The sequence below is a fragment of the Accipiter gentilis genome, chromosome 16 (genome assembly GCF_929443795.1).
Source record: "Accipiter gentilis chromosome 16, bAccGen1.1, whole genome shotgun sequence".
In the NCBI taxonomy this organism is placed as follows: domain Eukaryota; kingdom Metazoa; phylum Chordata; class Aves; order Accipitriformes; family Accipitridae; genus Astur; species Astur gentilis.
Window position 1 is genome coordinate 29138409 of NC_064895.1, and position 22500 is coordinate 29160908.

At 40.9% G+C, this 22500-nt stretch overlaps 1 protein-coding gene across 3 annotated transcripts in view; it reads left to right on the forward strand.

Annotated features, from left to right (window-relative positions):
* Nucleotides 1-22500, forward strand: part of ELP3 (elongator acetyltransferase complex subunit 3) — an 88992-nt gene that overhangs the window by 15349 nt on the left and 51143 nt on the right. For all 3 annotated transcript variants that reach the window (XR_007508382.1, XR_007508383.1, XM_049819317.1), the window contains exons 8-9: nt 16763-16924; nt 20228-20354. Coding sequence is in view for 1 of the 3 variants with exons in the window: in XM_049819317.1 (XP_049675274.1) it covers nt 16763-16924; nt 20228-20354 (289 nt within the window). In the remaining 2 variants the exon portion in view is untranslated. The remainder of the gene's footprint in view (nt 1-16762; nt 16925-20227; nt 20355-22500) is intronic.

Sequence of the window (22500 nt, forward strand, 5' to 3'; positions counted from 1 at the left end):
TTGCAGAAGTGAGTATTTTCTGCTGCATTTGATTCCTCGTGGAGAAATTGCAGCTCCTAATACTGGACAACACCGTGAGATTGCCTTTTTCTTAGGCTTGTCATCGATTGCTTTTGCCAAGTGTCCTTTTGTGTTTCCACCATTAGCTGTGTCTTCCGCTGAGCTGGTGAGCAGGCAGCAATGCTTCCCGCTGCCACAAATGTTTTCATTATGCACGAGGAAATTTCCTTTAGGTATCCCAAAAGCCTTACTGATCTTTTGGCAAGTGGTACACAGATAGATCCAGCTACTTTAGAGCCTTCGCTCTAAACATAGGTTTTAAATAACAACTGCTTAGGGCTGGATTATTGTGTGTCCAGTTTAAGACCTCTTAACTCTTCTGAGGAAGAAAAAAAAAAAAAAACCCAAGCACTGGCAGTTTCAGGAGCAGTTGGTTTGATATGTGGAGCTCCTGATGCCTTTTAAAACCCAGCTGGAAATCACTCTTCTTGAACACGCCAGACCAGATCAAGCCATGAAGAATGGGGTTTGTGTGGTTATCAGATGATGTGCTTTCTAGAGAGGTTGTTATATTCTTTTCTTAAATACATTAGGTCTCGTGTATATCAGTAGTTCTTCTAATAGAAACTGCAGTTTCTCCACAAGAAGTACAGTGATTGTGAAGGTTGACAACTAAGCAACTCCCAATTTTGATTTCAATAGTGAGGAATAAACCTCCAAAAGGTCACACTTTATTTTCAAAGTTGAAGTCTGGTTTAGATTTCCCAAATAAGACTTTAGGAGTTTTGTTAGAAGATCTAGATTTCTGCAGGTAAGTCTAGTCTTGCTGCTGGTGCTGTACTTTTACCAAGATTTAGCCTGGTTGCTTGACTTCTAGGGCACAGACCCGCAATGAAGTTACATGGGGTGACAAGTGGGCACCTTATGCCTGTGCTGTCGCAGCTGGCTTTTGTATGTGTTTCACTGGCCCCGCTTGTGAGAAATTCTAGTGTACTGTGAATCTCGGAAAGAGGTTTAAGCAAACATGCTTTACCTTGCAGTTAGTATAGTCAAAGAAGATGCTCTCCTACAGTTCAGATGGCTCAATTGACATATGGTTGCTTGTTAACACTAATGTATCTTAATTGTGCTTTCTGAGACTCTAGCAAAAATAACCAAGGGCTTTGACTCACTAGCTCCAGTGATTCATGCTGGGGCAATTTAAGAGGTTACTGTTCTCCTTTTATCTACCTTGACTCTCTGCTTGAGGTTACCACTTCCAAAACGGGCAGCTAAACATAGCCGTCCACCCTTCAGCTGCCAGAGTTCATCCTGTGGCAAATTAATGTAATCTAGAACGGATAGTGATTTAAGAAGATATGCTACTTCTTTGGCTGTGGGAAGCCCAGCCTGTTAAATTGCCCAGCTACAAATTGCCAGAATTTGAGAGTCAGATCTCACCTCTTGACTTGCTGTAATGAGTAGGTACTGTGACAGGTAGGCTCTTGAAGCTCTAGCAGCTCCAGCTCAAACTGCTGTAATTGCTGGCTTAAGCTCCTATTCTAGCAGTAATTTGGGCAGCGGAGGTGTGTGGGCACTTACCTGGTTCTGCATCCCTGCTGGTGCAGGCAGCAGCTTCTGGCAGAGGAGGAAGTGAATAACAGGAGGCAGCAATACTGCAAATTGCTGTGGCGGTATCCATCAGAGCTTGTCTGTCAAATCCCTCAGGACATCTGACTAGGCAGTGATTTTTTTTCAGTGCCCGGCAGGAGATAACTGGCTATTGTTTTAGTGCCAGATCATTTACAGCAGAGATTCTGCCTAAATTTCCTTTTGTTCCCAGAGATTTGGAGACTAGTTCCTAACCTTCTGGAGAAGCAGGCAGATTTTCTTTGTTTCCAGCTTTGGATGTGACTCTTCCATGGTGCAAAAGCCATGTTTGCCATTAAAACCTGTTTGTTGCCGAGTGTTTACCCCTAAATGCCTTTAGTGTGGAGAACACCTTTCCAGCTTGCAGAATTTGAGGAAATTTATCCCAAAGCTGGCTGGCCTTTGTTGGCATCCTGTTACTTTTGCATTGCTTATTTTCTACTGCAAGACCCAACTTTTAGCTGCTGAAGTGTGTGTTATTTGGAAGATGTAGAAGTGAAAGTCATTTCATCAGATCCTAATCTTGTTATGGGTAGCTTTTCATCTTTTTTCATCCTGCAGCTACAGAAAGCGATTGCCTATCCAGTTATCTGTCCTGTTCAGTATTTCTGCAGCATTTTCTCCTGCATGTAAAATATTCAGGTTTGTGACTGAATGTAGATGACTGGGGAAGGTAGATATAAGGAAGCCATACCCACGTATTTCTGTGCATGTGCAACAGCACATATGATGATATGTGACTTCAGGTTTTCCAAGGTGAATGCTGGAACCAAACACGTCTTTGTCAAATGTGTACGAGGTGGTAGTGTTTATTCATAACAGAAATTTGAGCTACACAGAATTTAGCAATATTTGTAAATGCTATTGATCTGTATTTTATCCTACGCTGGTGGAAAGGATGATGGCCCTAGCGGTCATGACATTGTCAAAGCTAAATAATGAATTTCAGTGCCTTTTTTGTACATTTTCAGCAAATTACTGCTGAACACCTGCCAAAGGGAATACTTTTCTCATTTTTGCTGCTTCACTGCTGTGCGTGTGTAATTTGGCAAGCATAACAAGTTCTCCGGTGACCTGCACTAAAATGTTAATGCTAGGATGGGATCTGAGTGGTCAGCTGGGATTGGTAACTGGAGATGGAATTTTATTCATGGCTTGGTCACCTGTATGAATATGAACTGGCCTGGTTGTTATATGGTCCTAGATCAAACTGTGCTGATGATCCAAAGGTAATGTCATGAAGAAATGGTGTGGCATGTACTAAGTAAGCTTTCTGGGTTAATTTCCTCCCTGGCACGGAAAGTATTACACCATCCTGTGTATTACAGAAGCATAGCCTGAGTTGCTGTTGTATTCTGACTTTCCAAGTGGGCAGAAGATCAAGCATTAGCGATTGCTTTGAGCTCCGTAAGGATGCAAGCGATCCTAGACTAATACTCCCATGCCCTGGAGAGCTAACATGGGACCTGCACCATCTTTTTTCCTTCTTTCAGCAGAGATTGCTTTCCAGCCCAAATTAAAATGGGCTGGTAAAATAGTGAGATGCAGCTTATAGTTCCCTTGGCTGTGCTGTGCTTGCCTCATTGATATTGTAAACTGAGATCTACTGCCTTTCAAAAGCACTAAATTGATTTGAAAGAAAAGTCATTTTCTACTAACATGGTGGGTGCAGTAGGCATGCAAAAAAAAAGCAGGTTTAATTTTCATACTTTTATGGAAGGATGTCAAGAAGTGGTTTTCCTGTGACTGTTTTGCGAACGCTGTACTAAGCAGAGCAGAGGCTGTTTGCTTTTGAAATACATCTTTCTGCCATGTGTTGCAGCTAATGCGCTCTGGGACTCTGTGCCTCCTCATGGCCCATCAGTTTGTGAAGTCAAGTACTCAGAAGCTTTGAACTGGCAGAGCTGGGGGTGTTTGTGCCGCCTTAATTTGGTCACCCTCTGTCTGGGCTTTGGATTATATGATTACGTACTTTTTCCCTCTTTGTGCAAAACCTTTGCCTGGTTCGCCTCCAAAGATAGATTGTGCACTACTCTAAAAATTCTGAAATTAGTGGGAAGGGCCTTTGTTCCTTTGATATAAATAAGATTCACCTTTAACAGCTCTGAGGTGAGATGTGGGTTCAGCTTATGGGTTGAGACATCTCAGTTCAGCTGTCTCCATGTGAACCGAGTGCCTTGCCAGTGGAGATGTCATCAGCAGAGCCCAGAGAGGGATCCAGCTCGTGCTGAAACAGGCACCCATGGGTCTGCATCACTCTCTGGGCTCTGTTGACGGGGCACGGGAGACGAGAACCCCAGCTCAGTGTAGGTGTTTGCGTCCACGAGCTGGATCTCGCACCAGGAGTCTTGTCTCCATTGCATGCTTGGGCAGGAGGTGTTTCCTTCTTCATCTCTGACTTCTGACTCCTTGAGCTCATGCTGGTTTTTGACGCGACGGAGCTTTTTGCAAGATAGTCCTATTTCTTCCAGCATCAGTTCTTGGTCCCATTCTCCTTTCCAGGTCTCTGCTTTTCCCCACCTCTAGGAAGACCCAAGTGGTCAGTCGTCTTTGGTCATATTCTTGTTCTGTCTCCTCTCTGGTGTACTTGTCTTGTCGTAAGCCAGGTTGTGCCATTTGCAGGGGCTTGTAGCTGTAATAGTAAACGTTTGACTTCACTCCGTAGCAGGAACTTGCTCCTTGGGACCAACATATCTTCACTGGAGTTGCGAGGGATGTCTGTGCCTAGGGAGTATGCAGCTTTAAGCTACTGTAGCAGCTAAAAGCTGAAATACTCTTCCAAAGCAATAAGCTCAATCACCATTAAAAGTTGAGTAGCTGTTGGCACCTTAGTTGGAGCTACAGTGGACGGCAAATGGAGCTGGGGAAATGGCACCATCAGTTCTTGTAGTCTACTGCAGCAAGCCTCTTCGGAACGTGGGGTTTTACAAGCACAGAGGAAACGAGCGTGTGTGTTTTTGTAGCACTTTCTTTGAGAGAGATGATATTGCAGCTTTATAGGTGAGAGAGTTGCTTTGGCAAAAGAACAAGATGAGCTAAACCATAGCTTTTCGCTGGTAGTTTTGGCTGATGACTGCTTTTTATTAGCTCTGTTTATAATTTTATTGATACAATTTCTTTGTTTCCTCAAAGCAGCAGTTAAGCTGTTTTTCCTTCCTCAAGCTAAATTTTAATATCGGTGTATCAGATGGGGGCGAGATGAATTCTGTTTAGGTAGGTGCAGAAACTACAAAGCAAGGACGTTACTGGACACTGTCTTTATGCAACAGTAGCTTTTAGGGTATTGAGTTGCTGGAACTATATGCAGTACCGCAGCAGCAGAAGTGGTTATTTTCCTCAATAACAGCTAGGAAGTGGTTGTTACTAAGAATATGCAACTTTCCTTAGGCCACAGTGAGTCAATATCAGAACTGAAATTGGAACTAGATTTTTTTTTTTAATACGTGTAAGTCTTACCTAGTGCAGTCTGTCTCATCAACTATAGCAAGAAAACCTTGAACTTCAGTTTAGATTTAATAAGAGACCGTCGTGTCATTTCTTTCATAGCTTTAGATGTAAGGATTTTTTCCCCCCAAGTCCCTTTTTAGCCTGCATCTATAACTACATATTGACTATTCTGTGGCAAACTGTCTATATAATTATGACCTAATCGTTGATCATATTGATTTGGCAACAGACATTTAAATTGTTGTTCTTTCAAGTTACCCTGAACTAAATTGCACAGCAAAGATGTGAGAAATCAAGGACAAATCTTGGGCATCTCCTCCTGCAAGTTTTGTAACTATCTTTGCTTCAGTGTATGTAGCAGGCTGACGGGCTGCTTGCACTTTAGTGTCACTGTGGTGACATGGTTTGTTGTTCATGGGATGTGTTATCTGCTTCTGTACACTTTGATAAAAAGAGAAAGGGATGTAGAGTAAAACCTGTCCTGTGGGAATAGCTGGTATCGATTGCCTGGTAGAGGTGGAATTTAATTAAAGGTCAAATAAAATTGTACTGGAATCCACATAAGGGATGGCTGAGATGGGACTAAGAGCTACTTCTTTTTAAATTTTATATTGCTTGGTGAAAAGATACCAGAAAGGCAAAATTGACCAAAATGAAATACTAACCAAACGCAGCCTACAGCCTTCTGCTTTTCTCCCCTTGAAATTCCATTTATATTGAAATACTGGGTTAAGGCCACCATGCTGCCCAGAACTGATGCTTAAAGCAAAGAGTAGGACTATGTATTTAGTGTTTATCCTGATTACTGGACAGAAATTTCAAAGTTCTTACTGGGAAATGCCTTTGATTCTTTCTAAAACTTCATAGCTTAAAGTGTTTCCAATTTTCTGTCATTGTGGTGAGCATATCTTTTTCCCAAGCTTTTCTCCTGCACCATAGACTGACAAATGGTTTTGAAAATAATACTGTTTGGGTTGATAACCTTCATGCATGGGCCTTTTTCCCACTTCAGAAGTGACCTCTGTAGTTTTGGTAGCCTGGGAGACCATGTAATTACTTGTAAACTATTTTCTTTTCTTAAGTAGAAGAGGAGCTGCTGTTCGGCACAGGAAATCTTACCCTCTTTTGTAGCAAGCCCAGAGCTTCAGAGTGCCTTCAAGCTTCTGGCCATCTGAACCACTTCTTCGTTTTTGCAGTTTTATCAAGTCTTTCAGGATGATGTTCATGGCTTCTTTTCTTTGGTTGTCATTTTCAAATACTATCAGTGGTAATTAAAGGAGATAAAAAGTCTGTACAACATCCTGGAGGCAAGGACAGGAGTTTTAGAACTGGTTGAATGCATAGGCAACCAATGTATCATTTCATCCATGTGTGGCTCATTGATTTGCTTGTCTCGGCTGCTGAAAACCTAAGCTAGAATGATCAGCATTGTGTGTTGGACTAGCTGTGTCTTCCATGTAGAAGATGGATAGTTGGGTTTTTTACTGGCATTCATATATTAGTCTGAAATTTAAAGTGTCTGGCTCGTGGTGAAGGAAGGTGTGTACCCTCCTCATCTAATAGATTGGGTATGAGCTTAGGAAGTGGACATTTTACAAGCACTTTATGTATTTTCTTCTTTCAGACATCTTGGGAAGAAGCTGTGTTTTGCTGAAGTGTTGGACCTTAATTGTCTTTATTAGGATAACAGTTTGAAACCACCTCCCTCTGTGAGACTGAATATAGAGAGGTTCTTGTTTCCATAATACACGTTTTCATCTTATGACCGGGGAACTCCTTTCCTCTGGCTACTTGAAATGGGCTAAAGTTTCAGTGAAGCATCTAGGTTGTAGTTTTCTTTGAAGCATTGGACAAATGTGTAACTCTACCTGGATTTCCAAAAATTAGGTCCTTCACCAAAACGTCTTTAAAGATTGTGGGAATAAGAGTGAAGGCTTTGCATGCATAAATAATTGAAAGATATTAGAAGACTAAATGATCAATTTACACAACAGAGGAAAGTCATTAGTGGTGTCCCAGAGGAGTCTGTGCTGGAATAGGTGGTCTTGACCATGCTGGGTTGGTGGTGAAGAGGCAGGTAAAAATTAGTGTAGATATAGATCGAATTGCATAAGAACAATTTTTCCTTATTTTACTACAGAAAAATGATCTTTGGGTTGGCTAATGCCACTCAGGAACAAGATTTTAAAGTTATAATTGATAACTGTGAGAAACACAGGCTTGATGCTCGATATTTATTAAAAGACTGACTCAGTGTGAGCAATTATAATGAAGGGACTAGAGACCAAACTGGGAAATACTGTTATTCTGCTGTGTAATTCAGCAGTGCCTTCACAGCTTGAACCCATGTTCAGTTCTTTTTAAAAATAAGGGAGGGGAGAAGGAAAATGATACCATGGAAAAAATATTTGGGAGTGATATAATGGAGATCTATGAAATCCTGAGTGGCATGGAGAAGACAAAAAAAAAAAGATAAACGTTGATTATCTCCTACACCACAAGAACTAGGGCTATCAGATGAAATGGGAATTAGATACAAAGGACGTACTACTTTGTGCGGTACATAGGTAGACTGAGGGGTGACCAAACACCTTTACAGGAAAAATACTCAGTGAGAGTTGCTAAGTCCTCAAGACACCTACTACTGCTGAAGACATCACCTCTGACTCAGGGAATCCATGAAGAAGAAATAATTGGCAACTGTGAGAGTATTCAAGGAAAATACCACTGCAGCTTGCTCTGCTGCTGCTGTTCTGTCTAGTCTAAGCATCTGCAACAGCCATGGGTGGATGGGATATTGGGCTAAACAGACCTTTGGACTTACCCAAGATAATGTTTGTGTGTTCCCGGAGCTTGCAGGTTCCTTGTTCCACCTCCAGACCAGGTCAGCTTGTTAGTGGCACTCCAGCTGCCATCTGAAAACAGTTCAGAGACTCAGGTCTCCCTAAGCCTTGCTGCGAGGAAGCTGGTAGCTCGTGTTGATGCTTCTGTTCTGGGAGAAACGTGAAGACTTTGCTCTCCAAGAGTGTAATTTGGCTGTGCTCACTGGAATGGGTTTGAGAGAGGCCAAGAGCTAAGATAAGGGAGGAGGAGATAAGCTCTCTCTTGCCTCTATTAGCCTTGTTTTAGCTTTTACCCCCCCCCCCCCCAACCTTTGGTTTTGACAGAGGTGGGTAAAAAAGAGGTTGCAACTCAGCTCCTGTTAGAGCCATACATATGCATTTTTCTTGTTTGAAATATTTCACTCTATATGCTTATTCATCCTGGTGTTTTCAGTTACAGCTTGCTAATAATTTGCTGCTGAAAAAAACCCATTATCTGTATTGCTCTTGCCTTGAACTTGATGGATGGGAGCTTAGAAAATAAGCTTGCAGTGTTAGAAGGTCCTGTCAGGGTTTTCTGTTCGGTGTCCTTCTTTTGCCTCCTGAGCTAAGACAAGCTTTTCAGGCCCTGCTCAGATGTCCCCTGAGAACAGGCAGTGATTATGGCTTTTGAAATAATTGTGCATTTATTAGCCCAGCATGGTAAGAGCAGAGCAACTCTTGTGCACGGCTCCGTCCTGGCTGTCGTGAACGGCAGGGTCCCTCCAGCAAAGCTACAGCCTCCTTGCCCAAAGCTCTTCTCCATGACGTTGCTCTATGAAAGCTGTGAATGATATAAAAATAAACCAAACAACCCTCCCACCCCCTTCCCTCTATAGCCAACATCATTACCTCCTTGTCGTTACAGCCAGGCGTTTAATTAGTCCATGCAAATAGCCCTACTTTGATTAGGCCTGAAGTGTGTTAACATAACTGTGCCACTTCTGCTCGTGCTGTGCTTTTTCTTCGGAGGATTTTCGGATGTCAGATCCATTCATTGTGGTTACAACTTGGTAAACAAATTAAGGACAGAAGACTGGTAAGTGTTAGGGGTTTTTTGCTTCAGAGTGGATACTATTTTGAATACAGATCCTATCCTGGATTTCTAACACCAAGTGACACAGCAGGAGGGAGCATAATTATGTATGACTTATGTGTTAATGGCATTTCATGGGGGAAAAAAAAGATTTGTTCTCATTTACCTTTTAGCAGGTATAAATTTATCAAAATTGGAAAATTATATTTTAGTCAAAAAATGACTGTATTTTAAGTAACTAAGTTTTTCAGTATTTGAAAGCTGAACCTTGGGAAACTGATGCTGCTAAGAGACCAAAGCAGTCTGTCGTATTCCTGGTAGTGGTGATAAAGAAAACACTGAAAGGTTGTAATAAAAACGGAGCAGTATAAAGCCAAATAACTGGTATTTGAGCTTTCAGAAGTACCTGCTCTGGGCAGTTATCAAACATGCAACTTTTGAAACATGTTGGATGAGTAAGATGCCACCTGTTCTGTTTACTAGCAGGAAATTGTAGGCACTGAACTAATTATTGCTAGTTGTGTTTCAGAGATTGGCATTGTGATAAAGCAGAGCTATTAGAGATCAAGAAAAAAGAGGTCACTTAAGTAGGTGAGGATGTGGTAAATAAGATACTTGTGTATTATATTGGCCGTTTCCTCTTCAGAAACCGATGGTGTCACTTTGTCTTAATTCCACGTGTATAGACATCATTGTCTGTCTTGAAAACCTCTAATTGTGTTACACCCTTGTAGTCAAGGACATAAGAAGGTTGGGTTTTTTTCCAAGATGTTAGACTCGTTTGAGATGCTAGATGTTCACAATCTTTGTCCTTCACAAAGGTAAGGCCAGGAACCTTCTGCTGAGGACTCCGTTGGTCGCTGATTAAAACTCTTGATTTTTCCCACCCAGCCCTCCAATGCTTGCCTCTTTCCAAAAGACTCTAAGCACCTCTTCTAAGGCAGGTTTGCAGGTTTTCTGGGGGGTTTTGTATTGTTTTTTCTTGGGGATAGGCTAAGGGTAGATGAGCAGCAGTGCCTTCCCCTAGCCAGCTAAGCTGTTACCGCTCATTGCGATGCCTATGAGTACGGAGCACCACACTTTGTGGAAATTGCTGCTGTGGGATAATCCATTAGCAACAATGGTCACCAAGTAATACGAGCATCTTCATAATTTATTCCATCTTCACCTTTTAGGAAGGTTTTCTTTGGCTTTTGAAGTAATGCTGGAATGTCCTGCAAGGCAAGTTTTTGGCGACTGTTGGGTTGGATGAGTTGTTCCAGACCCTTCCTTTCTTTCCACATAGATAGGTACACCTAAACACTTCTTGCTCTTGGTGATTGGTTCTCTTTGATGCTGCCTTTGAGCTTCTGCGGCTGCTTGTGCCTTTTTCTGCTCTTTTGCCTCTCAGTTTACCTCCTTTTTATGTACTTTCCTACTCTGAAACATGTAAAACAGATAGATGGTTTAAAGGCGTGTGATTAATGTGCCGTATATGCACTGTGTGAACTCACCTGCTTTATTCTTATAGTTTATCTTTAGTGAGCTTGCTGGGATGAGGCAAGTCTTTCTGTGTCATCTGGCATCCTGCCACTCTGATCCTAACCATGGAGTCTGGAAGCTGCTATAGTATGGATTGTAAATAATTGAGTCTTTGATGTTCGGGTCTCTTAGTTGACGAGACTTTGTCTGTAGACCAAAGTTTAATCGAGAGCGAGTAGAGGCTTTATTAAATTAGTTGTTTTATGCCAGAACTGTGCTGTCTGTTTTTTCTCTAAGTGCGAAAGGATTTGAGACTTTATGTCAAACTGCTGTGTCTGGTGGAGATGTAGGTGCCTTTTTTATCTTAAAAAAACAAGCTTATTTAAGAGGCAGATTCTGATTTGAAGGTCTGCTTAATGTACCAGCTTTCTCTGAAAATTCAGTCAAATATTCTCCAATGATTAATATTAATAATCTCTCCTTTACTTTTTCCTATTTCAGACAGTTCTGTAATCACGCTGAAAAGAACTGCCTTTACAATAGCTATGTCTGTGGAAATCTTAATGTTTCTCTGTATCTCATTTACTTCATTTGTATGGCTTAACATCTATTCTATTTGCGTAATTCACCTCTGCGGTCAGTCCATTATTAAAATTACCCCGCTGTCATATTGTGCTATACACTTGTCTTGATTTCTGATTATTCTTTTGATTATGTGGGGTTCCTCAGGACTGCTGTGTTACAAATAGTAAATAAGACTGTTCCAGGGAAGGAGGAGAAATACTGGAAGATGTTTGTTGCTGCTTGAGAAAATAAAATCCATCTCCACTTTCAGGTTCCAGACGAACTGCACATCATAAATATTAACACCAGAATGAACCTGGAAATCGGGCGAACTTGTATATACAAGACCATCATGGGTGGAGTTTCCAACTCGGGTTCATCTAATTTCTCAGGATTGTCTCTACTTTGCTTTTCTTAGTCTTCAGTTAGTAATAGTTTTGCTTGTCTTGGTCATCATCAAGGTCATCTTAACCTCTTGTGTCTGAGTATCCTGAAGCCACTCTCTGAGCTCTAGATACCTGCTTTTCAGGCTGTCTGCCTTGTTGGATACAGACTGTTGCCTCTTCATCTGCCTTGGCTAGCATGCTGTTCCTGTAGGATATGTGGCTAGATGTCTGTTGTTTTTAAAGATTAAGTGAAGGCCAATCCATCATGTCCATTATCATGATAAGTCACTGTATGCTGTTACTGAGCTTACAGGGGTTTTTTTGAGCAAATGAAGTGTAATATGCATAAACATCTGCAAGAGAATTAACTTGGTACAGTGAGGTATTTTAACATTAAAAAAGAGACTAGAACAACGTGTTACCCATTACATTGGTTTTCAAAACAGGCATAGCAGAAAATCATTGTCATTGACCTGAATGGTTTCTAATAGGATTCTGTTGTTTTTGCCTCCGGGCCTTCTGTTTAATACTTATGTTAAAATAGTAATTTCTGAGGGTTGGCAGGAGCTATCAATATTGGAGATGGGCAAATAAGGGATAAATCTGTATTCCATAGTAAGTTGTATACAAGCAAGCTGTGTACTTTATTATGGGAAAATGTAAAGCTGTTTTTCTAGGAATGGTGCAGGATTCTATTCTGAGAAGCAGCGAAATATCTAGAAAATATTTAGGAGTTAAGTCTTATTATCATGAGCTTTCTGTATGATTCAGCAACCAAATTACCCTTGACTGTATAAATAGTGGAAAATTGGACAGGAATAGGCAAATCATTCCATCTGGATATAGTACTGGTGTGTCTGCAAAGTTCTGTGGCTGGTTTTGGTATCAAAGGCAACGAGAGAAATGCTTAAAACTGGAGATAGTGCTAAGAAAAGGTATGAAAATGATGTAAGCATTAGAATACATGAACTTAATGAATAATATAAAAAACTCCTTGAATCTAGTCTGACACGCTGACACCTGCTAGAAGGGCAACATGGTGGAACACAACTAATTGGAGATTTCTGGAGTACATTATGATGATATTTTGAAATAGGAGGCTCATCCAGTGCTTAGGAGAGGTGCTTTCCTGGATCTGCTACTAGCAGAGACCTGGTTGAGGGAGGGATGTGGTCTTGGCTGCAATGACTCTGAGATGTTAGAGCTTAAGATCCCAGGGGATGCGAGTAGCAGAATCAAGACATCAGAATTCAGGATAACAGACTCAAACCTTTCCAGGGAACCAAAAAGCAGGATCCCATGGGAGAATGCTCTGAAGGGTGAATAAGCCCAGGTAAGCTTAGCTGATCTTTCAGGACAACCTCTTCAAATTGTAGAGACAGTGCATGCTGATGTGCAGGAAACCAAGCAGGCATGACAGGTCACCAGCTTTGCTTAACTGTTTATTGGGGAAGTCCTGATAGAGCTCAAACATGAAAAAAGGACTGTGTGCAGAACATGAAAAGAGGTATGGGATACCTAGGAGGGATACAGGCAGGCAGAGGGCACATTAGGAAAGTTCAGCTGGATTTGAAACTCCAAGGGATTACAGAGCAACAAGAAGGACTTCCATAGGTACGTTGTCAGCAAATGAAGACAAAAGAAAATGTGGGTCTGCTGCTGAATGAGGCAGGTAACTCTGTGATGAAGGACACAGGAAAAGACTGAGGTTTGCAGTGTTTCTTTGCCTTGGTCTTTATCTGCAAGATCCACCATTGCTAGGTGATCATTTGGGGTGAGAGGTAGCACCCATGGTAGAGGATTGCATTGGGCACCACTGGCAAATTGGAGGCATGCAGGTCTCTGTGGAAGAGGATGGGCGAGGCAGCTCCATCTCACATTAGAGCGGTCGTGACAACCAAGAGGTCCCAAGTGACTGGAAATATCGTGTCTGTCTTCAGGAGGGTGAGGAGGAGACCTACAGGCTGATAAACCTCACCTTGGTCCCTGAGAACACTGTGGAGCATGTCTTTGTGGAAGCTGCTTCCGTGGTTGGGAAGGTGGCCAGGGGGATTCAGCATGGATTTGCAAGGGCAAAAATGTCCCTACCCAACCCGCTAGAAATGCGGGAAACCATGTTTCCAGTGGGCAGTTATGATGAAACCTGGGTACTGAAAGTAGATGTAGAAGAAGCAGAGTCAGTCTTGAAATAGACGATGTACTATAAGTTGTTACATAAGTCACTGATTAATAATGGTAATAAAAAACAAGAGTAATCTATGACTTGATCTGCAAATCAGGAACAGATTTCAAAGATGTTACTACTTTAAAAATAAAAAAAAAAAATCCAAGAGCTTTCTCCGCTTAAACAAGCGTTACTCTTCGGCGTACATCAGTTTGTCTTTTTTTCTGCTGGCTGGTAAATATCTGTCTCAGGTCCTGACTGTGCTTTAAAATAAGATATCTTACCAATTTGATTTAAAAAAAAAAAAAAAAATCAGTGTCTGTCTTAATGCAAATCCAGTGTTTAGGAGATAACCTTTTAGGTAGTATTCCCTGCCCTTTTCAGGTTTCCAAGCTCTCTCTTACAGCTCACCATTGACTCAGTCAGCAAAGGAGGTGCTGGACATGCATAGGAAAATGTTGAAACTAAATGTTAAACACAGATTTTATTTTTTTAAAAAAATTTTAACTTATTTTTATTATGCAGCTTTTTGCTTCATAATAATAATCGGTACAGCTTTTATGGGTACTTTTTGATAACTCCTTCCATAAAATGACAGCTTATTTAGATCTAGTAAGGCTTTTAATTCATGTCTGTTTCTGATACTCTGTGTTTGGCTTATTAACTTGTAATCTTACAATTTGTACTTGTCCTTAGATTTAGTATTAGGTTTCAAATGAGATAAACTTGCTCATTTTGCAAATAGGAAAAATGTTAAATATCCAAATGGTGTTTAAAGTTTGAAAGTTGAGAAAAAACAGAAGAGTAGCCAAATTTCTCTTTCTTTATTCAGGAACCAATGGGAGATGTGTTGCTAGAATTGTTTTCCATGGAAGGTTGACTATCACACACTTCTTTCTCTTTTCCAATTAGTTGAAAGGAATCTCTAGTCTTTATTAAATACAGACCACTTGATTCAAGCTTTTATTTTACGTTGAGAAAGTAGCGTATGAGACTGCACTCTGTTTGCTCACCACAAGTCTTTGGGACTGCTGGGGAGAGCTGGAGGACTTGTGGCATGGGTTGAAAATATCTGTTTCTTACAGAAGATGGTGATTTGATGAGGTTTGTGACTTTCCTTGGAAATGCCATCTTTGTTACTTGTTTTAGGTTCATCTTTGTTTTGCTTTTCTGGTTATCATTAAGACACACTTCTCTTTTCAGCATAGAGTTGGGCAAGACAATTTTACTAGCCATTACACCATACTGAAATCCTGTAGGTGCCCTTAGCAGATGTTATAGTTTAGGGTCTAGTGGTGTTCATTATATTCAGCATTTTATATCTTGGCCATAAATTTTCTTGGGGGAGTGGGGATATAGTTATTTTTGTCTCCCTTCAGTATTTCTAGCCTGATTGCAGGTGCTTAATATGAGCATGTACCTTCTGGCATGACGGGTGAATTATCTGGTGACTTCCCCCCCCTCCTCCCCCTTAGCTAAAATTTCTCTTTAATTCTTGCAAATCACATCTTCAAAAGTGGGTGTTATTCAGTCTGATGTTAATGAATCACACGTTCACAATGTTTTCCCTGACGTGATAAACAATTGTTCTGTTAGTCTGTCAGATTAGTGAGCCGCGAACTCTGAAATGTTTTACATGGGTTTTGGCGGGGGGTGGGGGGGGTATTGTAAGATGCTTATTTTGACAGCCATTGCAGTCTATCCCCCAAATATCTTGGTCTTTATGTATCTTAGGCTTTAACACTTTGAAGGGAGTTAATATTTTTGCTTGTGAGTCTGAACCCACTTGGGGTTTTTTGCTGGTTTTTTTTTTTTGTTTGCGGGGAGGGGGCTGGGGGATGTGCGTGTGTGGTTTTTGGTCAAACTGGACCTCCATCATGCTCTGAGGCAGGCTCTGGAGTTCTACGTTGATTCAGAAGTTTCCAGCTATCCAGAGCTGGAAATCGGATGATGAATCTTTATAGAACACCTAATAGCTGAAGTTAGTCATCCTTGTGATTTTGGTGTGCAGTATTCTTTCAGGTATCAGCATAACATCTTTCTCTTACTCAAGGTGTCCTCTTTTCAGCAACATTTAATATTAATACCGACACCTTCATCATTTGGGACCATTAAAGAGACCGATATTCTTCTCAAACAGTGGCTGTTAATCCTGCCCACACCCTGGTTTGGGAATTATCCAGATTATCTCTGCAGTTTCAAATGGTTTTGAAAGAAGTTTCCTTCTTCCTGCTGTAAATCTTTTCTCTTGTGCTGCAGTCCTCTGTTATACAACCACCATGTTCTGCAGGAAAAACGGTCAAGTGAAGTGATTCCTTTATGGAAAGGAATATTATCCTTGCTGGTAGTGTTGGAGATTATGTTGATTGATTGTTTCCTTTTGTGAACTTTGGTTCAAGGCTGCTTTGGATTCCTTTTTTCTTTTGTTTTACTCTCTCGTAGGTCAGTAACTTACCATTTGCCATCAGTAGTGGATTTTTCTACTAGCTGGAATAATTAGCCTTTGTTAGACATGCAGTGATAAATGGGAGAGGAGCGGGGAAAAGGGTAACAATGAATTTCAATTCAGCATTAGATTTCAATGAAGTTGAGAGCATGCTGCTTGCTCACAAAGGGAAGTGATTTGTGGAATTTTTCATGGACAGTCTTGTATGTTTTCTTGGGAGAATGCAGCTGGATCTTGTTGCAATCCCTGCAATTTATCTGTATGCTGTGGGAAGCAAACGAAAATATACTGACTGTACCAAACTTTCCCTGATGTGAGGTCCTATGTTATCATCAGTGTCGGAATGGGAGCAAGTGCTCAGACTGCCTTTGGTTTATCCCCCAAACTAAACGGGATTCTCATTGCCTACTCTGACTTTCCCTTTTGCCCAGGCTTTGTTTCCAGACAATGAGTACTGAAGGCTTAGTTTGGTCTAGGAGCATCTTCCTAACAGGTACTGTTTAAAAAAGCCCCACGAGGCTGCCACAGCCCAGTTCTTTTTCATACAAAGCAAACTGCAGACTTTTATTAGTGTGCATATTTGTGTATTGTTTCATCTGTGCATTGCCATAAGGTTGAGGGCACCCTGGCTGCTGGGATATTTGAGGGTTTTAACCTGGATTGTGATTCTGGTAGGGACACAGAAACTGTCACCTGGAAGGTGTTGGAAACTTCTGATGTTACCCTGTGACACCTTCACAATTTTAATAGGGGACCTTTTTTTTGCAGGTATTCAGAACGAAGCCTGACAAAATGCGTTGGGATAACAATAGAGACCAGACCAGATTACTGCCTGAAGCGGCATTTAAGCGACATGTTATCCTACGGCTGTACGAGGCTGGAGATCGGAGTGCAGAGCGTGTACGAGGATGTGGCCAGGGACACCAACAGGTGAGAATAAAGCTTCAGTGTGAAGCTGAGCGTGGCTGCTCACTGTATGCTTTCTGGAATACTCTGAGTAGTGTGTCTTGACCTGTTTGCTTGAACACCCATTTAACATTGAATATTGAAACATTTAGCTCACTTGCTTGTGTGGCCATACATCTGTTAGGAAGAACTAATAAACTGCAGTGGCTTCGTGGATTTTTTTATTTTTTTTGTGTGGTATTGTGTAGACCATGGCTTGAGAAGATGGAGTTATTTGTGATGTTAATTTTAAACTCATATTCTATTCCTGTATCGTACACCTCTTTTAATTATTATTTTCTTATTGCTTTATAAATAAATGCAGTTTTGTGAAGTGGAACTTGTGCCCAGGGAGAGCTCATAGTTTTTATCCTATGTAATTCATAATCTATAGCCTTGAGTAGATACAGTGCATTATAATCTATTGGAGGTACTTTACCAGCAAACAGCATGTTCTCTACCCCAGATATCTTTTTCTGCTGAGTATTGGAGAGGAGAGATGACACTGGCAAGTACAGAGGGTGAGACATAGCCAGAAACAACGCCTGTTGATAGATTAACCACAGTCATCCTAGGCATACAGTATCTCTAGGGATTGCAAAATATATTTGCAAGAGGCCTGTGACTTATTCCTTGTCATCTTGGACCTGTGGCCAAAAGAACAGTTGTCCTACGTAGGAAAGTGTGCAATATATCATTCATCTCAGCTCTTACAGGCAAGTAAGCCAATCTTTTTTTTATTGCAAGTCTGATAATTCTGTTGAGATTTTGAAAGAAGTGATTTTTCTCTTGTTTTTTCACTTCTGACACTCATTCAACTTGCTTTCATTCTTATTGTGTATTCCAGTCACCTACCAAAGATGTTTAATAACCATAATCATAGGTAATGACAGAGAGATTATGGTTCAATAAAAGCACATTTTTGTTAATACCTACCTTAAAGGCAGTAGTGCAAAACTGAAAATGTTGGACATTTTTTTTTTTAGAGACTTAAAGAAAGAATCCAAAATGAGTTTCCCCCTGTGGGTTTAGCTATAGTATTGCTGGTGCATGGTGCAGGATGTCACTGCTATGAAATGGTCATGCTCCAGGTTTCAGTAGGCAGGAAAAGCCAGTTATTTAGTAGTCCAAGAGTTAAGAGCTAATATTTATTGGTGGTACTTTCCTCCTCTAGATGTCAGAGCTTTCCAAATGAAAAGATCCATACTAAGGAATGTAGCTAGATCTCGCTCTTAGGCTAGATGTATTCATTTACAGTTAATTCTGACACAGATTGTAAATTTAACAATTGATTTCTCTTCAGCTTTTAAAACCTTTTTTTTCACCTCAAATCTTTTAAAGGTGTCCTATCCTGAGGTGGAACTTTAAAACCTCACTTAGCTATCACTTCAGTCATCTTCAGTTTTCTTCCAGTTTTGTCTGTCACATCAGAGCTGGTACCATAAATTGTTCAAAGCTGTACATCACTTTTGGCTTGTACGTTTGCTAATGAACCCTTGCTTTCTTGCTGATGAATCAGAAGAAGAATGAAGTAGTATATTACTGACTTGATTTCACTCAGAAGTAATCCTGTGTAGAATTATATTTTTAAAGGCACTTTTCAAAGCTGCTTGCAGAATTCCTAAAAGGCTTTGCTGCAGGCTGTCTCAGAGCAGGGAGAATGCAGGCTGTTCACTCAGATATCTGTCTCCAACTTTTTAGAACAATGAATTGGAATATACTTTTAGAGAAGGGTGATTCAAGTTTCCCTTTCTTTTGAAATGACCTCATTTTGCTTCTGTTCTTCTGTTTTGTGGGGGATGTGTTTTGGCTTGAAACTTTTAATATTTTGCTTGTAGCAAAATGTCAGATTACAACCAATTAGGCTAACTGTTTGGAAATTACTTTCTATTATGTTCCATAAGTCATTAGTGAGGTTTTTGAGTGCTTTTGGTGGCTGTGAGGCAGAAAAATATTCAAGAACAGATCTAGGCATCAAATAATCAAGTTATTGATGCAGCTCAAATTCTACTTCTAATAAGAAAATAATTTTTATTTATGAAGCAAGTCTCCATTTACTCCCCTCAGGCTACTCAAGGTCTTGAGTAATGCTGTCCTTGAACAATCTCAGAAAAACACCGTAATACTTCTGAAAAAAAAATCATAAATAAAACTAGAGTCATAAAACTACATGTAGGGATTTAACGGAGGCAGAATCTTCCAGTAGGGTGGAAGGAAGAGGTCCTTATACCAAGGGAAAGAGCTGTTTGGTTTGGTTAACGTTAGGTTTTGGCAGAAGACATGCCTGATGGTGTTAATTTTTCATCCAAAGGACTATGGAGGAGAAGAAGAGTCACTGCTGAGCTAATCTCTTGGCAAGGTATTCCAAAAGATGGGGTGAACTGTTATGAAAGTGTGACGGGAAGAAAACGGGGATTGGAGAGGGAAGAAGGTGGCAGATGCTGAGGGAAAGAAATGTCCAGAAATGTCAGCTAGTAGTGGAAGAGCCTTCCCAGCTGGGGAAGAGCAAAAGCAAGGACTTTGTGGGAAGACTGCTCGCATGGAGGTGATGGGCACCTCCTCGTAGCTGGTTGTAGTGAGCGATTGCTGTTGTGAAGGCAGAAGGTGGCTCCTGAGCCATGGAGGTGAGAGGAGAGTGGAGTTTGCTTGAGGCTAATGAGTTACTGAGATTCAATCTTTGTTCCTGCCGTTGTTTGGGCTCCCACTCTCCCTGATCTCCTGCAGAGCCAGCCTGAGTTAGTTCGGTTTGATGTCAGTGGGGAAGACCATGAAATCCTTCAAGAGTCCTAATCCAGGCTATGTTTTGGAGGTTTGGCACCTCTCGGAAGTTGACAAGAGTTTGTTTCTCTAAGTGGAGTACTTGAGAGTTTGGCAAGCATGTTGCAGAATGATTGTCTAGCTAGCTGGTTTTACTTAGCCCCCATCCTTCTCCTTTTGCTCTTCTGTTGTTTTTGTTTCTGGTTATGCTTCGTTCTGATTATACAGAGTCTTCAGTGCAGCGTGTCCTACCTCGTGCTGTGGCATCAACTTGTGTCATTGCTTTACAAATCGGATTTCAGCAGCTTTCCAAAGTTTCTCAGGCTGTGATTTGACTAGCCGTAGCCTTGGTGGGGTTCACCGGCTATAGAAGTGGCAAACTGCATTACTTTTTAGCCCCTAGTATAAACTATACTTTATTAGCAGTCGTGTTCCAAACTCAACCCTTCTTGCTTCCTAGAGAATGTCAATTAAATGTATCAAAATATGTCTTTTTCTGTATGATCCTGAATCTCTTTCCTCTCTTCCCAGAGGTCACACTGTGAAGGCTGTGTGCGAGTCTTTTCACTTAGCCAAGGATGCCGGGTTTAAAGTAGTGGCGCACATGATGCCTGATCTACCAAACATGGGGCTTGAAAGGGACATGGACCAGTTTGTTGTGAGTATGCCTTAAAATAACCGGGAGCTTCTAGGGTATTCCAGCTTCTTCATCTCATGCTGCTTCTCTTTCTTAGCTCAGCTATTAGTTATGATCCAGGCCAGAATTGTTTCTTAAGGACAAATAATTTAAAATTCATTTTTTGAAGGTGGAGGGTGAGAAAGATTTGTTGAACTACTTCATCCAGAAAATTATATCCTTGCCTCATGAAAGACTGAGTCACTCGGGTCTCTGTGGAATATAGCTCTTCCAGTATTAACTAGGGCTCTTACTTTTTTCCAAGGTGGTTTTCTTTCCGTGGATTTAGAATAGTACATGATTCAAAGTTAAAAGCATACTATGTCGAAGGTAATTATTTGCAAAGTAGAGTGTATAGGTGTATTATATAGCACCTCTGTTCTTGGCTCAGTGCTATTCAATATCTTTATCAATGATGTGGAAGAAAATATAAAATTATTTCTACAGAAGTGGAAATGAGGAATAAAGAGCAAATGGTAAACAGTGTAGGGAATTAACCACATTACCTGGTAGCATGGTAGATTATTTTTTTTTCATTATTACATTTTTTTCTTTTTAAGTCAAAATTGGTCATCTTTTAGAAATCTGCAGAAATTGCAGTCATGACACAGGAGTCCCAGGCATATTTTTGTGCAAGGTCAGACTAGGTGCTTTCTGGCACTAAAAAGCTATTAATGCATTGGAATATATTGATTAGAAGTCCAGGCAGAAAGCAAAGGTTTATCTTGCTCTGCTGTAAACAGGCACGTCTAGAAAGAACCAATCGAAAATGCAGTTGTACAGTACATGAAGGAAAATCCGAAACCTGTGATAGGTACGTTTTCTAAGGGGTTTTGTGCAGAATTCCTTGAACTCTTCATAAACATAATGTCATGGTACACAGCAAATACTAGGTTCATGTGACAAAGTGAGAGACTGGGGAAAAGTCTGTGCACAAAATGTGCACAAAACTGGAGGTGAAGTCAGTGAGAGAGCTGAAAGTTAACTCAAAATTCCTGCCCCAGACTCTGTTGCTCCTGGATTGTTTTCTTATAATGCTGAAGGAGGTGGAGGGTGGACATCACATTAGCTGTGTTTTCATAGAATTAGTTGTGATGCAGGGTACAGCAGAACCCGAGTCCCTTACTCAGTATCTCTTGAAGTCACAGCTGTAGTTCTGTGTTCTCTACGGGCCTGTCATTAGTGAAGTACTATTAGGCTGGAGAGAATTTGTGGTGGAAGAGTAGCAATACTGACAAAAGGATTTAAAGAGCTAACCTTGGGTAAGACCCAGCAAAGAGGAGACAGTAATCTAAGGTATTTGCAAGATGTAAAACTGAAGAGGGAGGAATTATTTAATGCAGAATTACGAGCTTCTATAGAAAGTATTTAGTGATTATTGCTCTTTGCTGCTTATTCATGATAAATGGCTAAGGCTTTTCCACTGTCGGATCTGGAGTTGCTCCTGTCTCATTGCAGGAGATTTGGGGACTCACTTTAAAAGGTATAACTTCAAGTGATGCTGAACTGCCTCCAGTTTCTGCAGGTCAGCAGGCTCCCCTGCTTGTCAGGGGAAGGGTTGTGCCGTGCTGTATTTTGTCAATTTATTTATGACAATTTGTGCAGAAGTAGAAGAGGCAGAAGGCAAAGTTTTCAGAAAGAGGAGACAACAATGTGAAAAGGCTGGAATTGTGAAAGAGGGGACTAAAAGAAAGCTGGGAAAATAGTTGAGGATAGAAAAGCAAGAGAAGGAGAAAACAGAGCAGAGAAGGTCAACTGGTTTAGACTATTTCTGCCAGAGAAGTCTCTTGACTTTAGGAGCTGGGAAAACCAATGTTGACGGTGGGCCAGCCTTGGGACATGGCAGGAAGGAATTTGCATGTCGTGATGGGGAAGAATGGGAAAAGTAAGAGCAGATGTTAATGAGGTCCAAAGAGAATTAAGAAATTTTTCAATTTAGAAAAGGAAGGGTTAAGATAAAATCAGATAATTTTTTTTGCTGAAGGGCTGGAATTGGCAAAAAGGCTGGTTGGAGGGCCAGGAAAGAGAAATGCTAACCAGGGGAATAAGAAAACCAGATGATAGGTTAAGAAGGGGAATTCAAGAATACAGAGAGCTTGATGGGGTGAAGACCAACTCAAGTGACAGC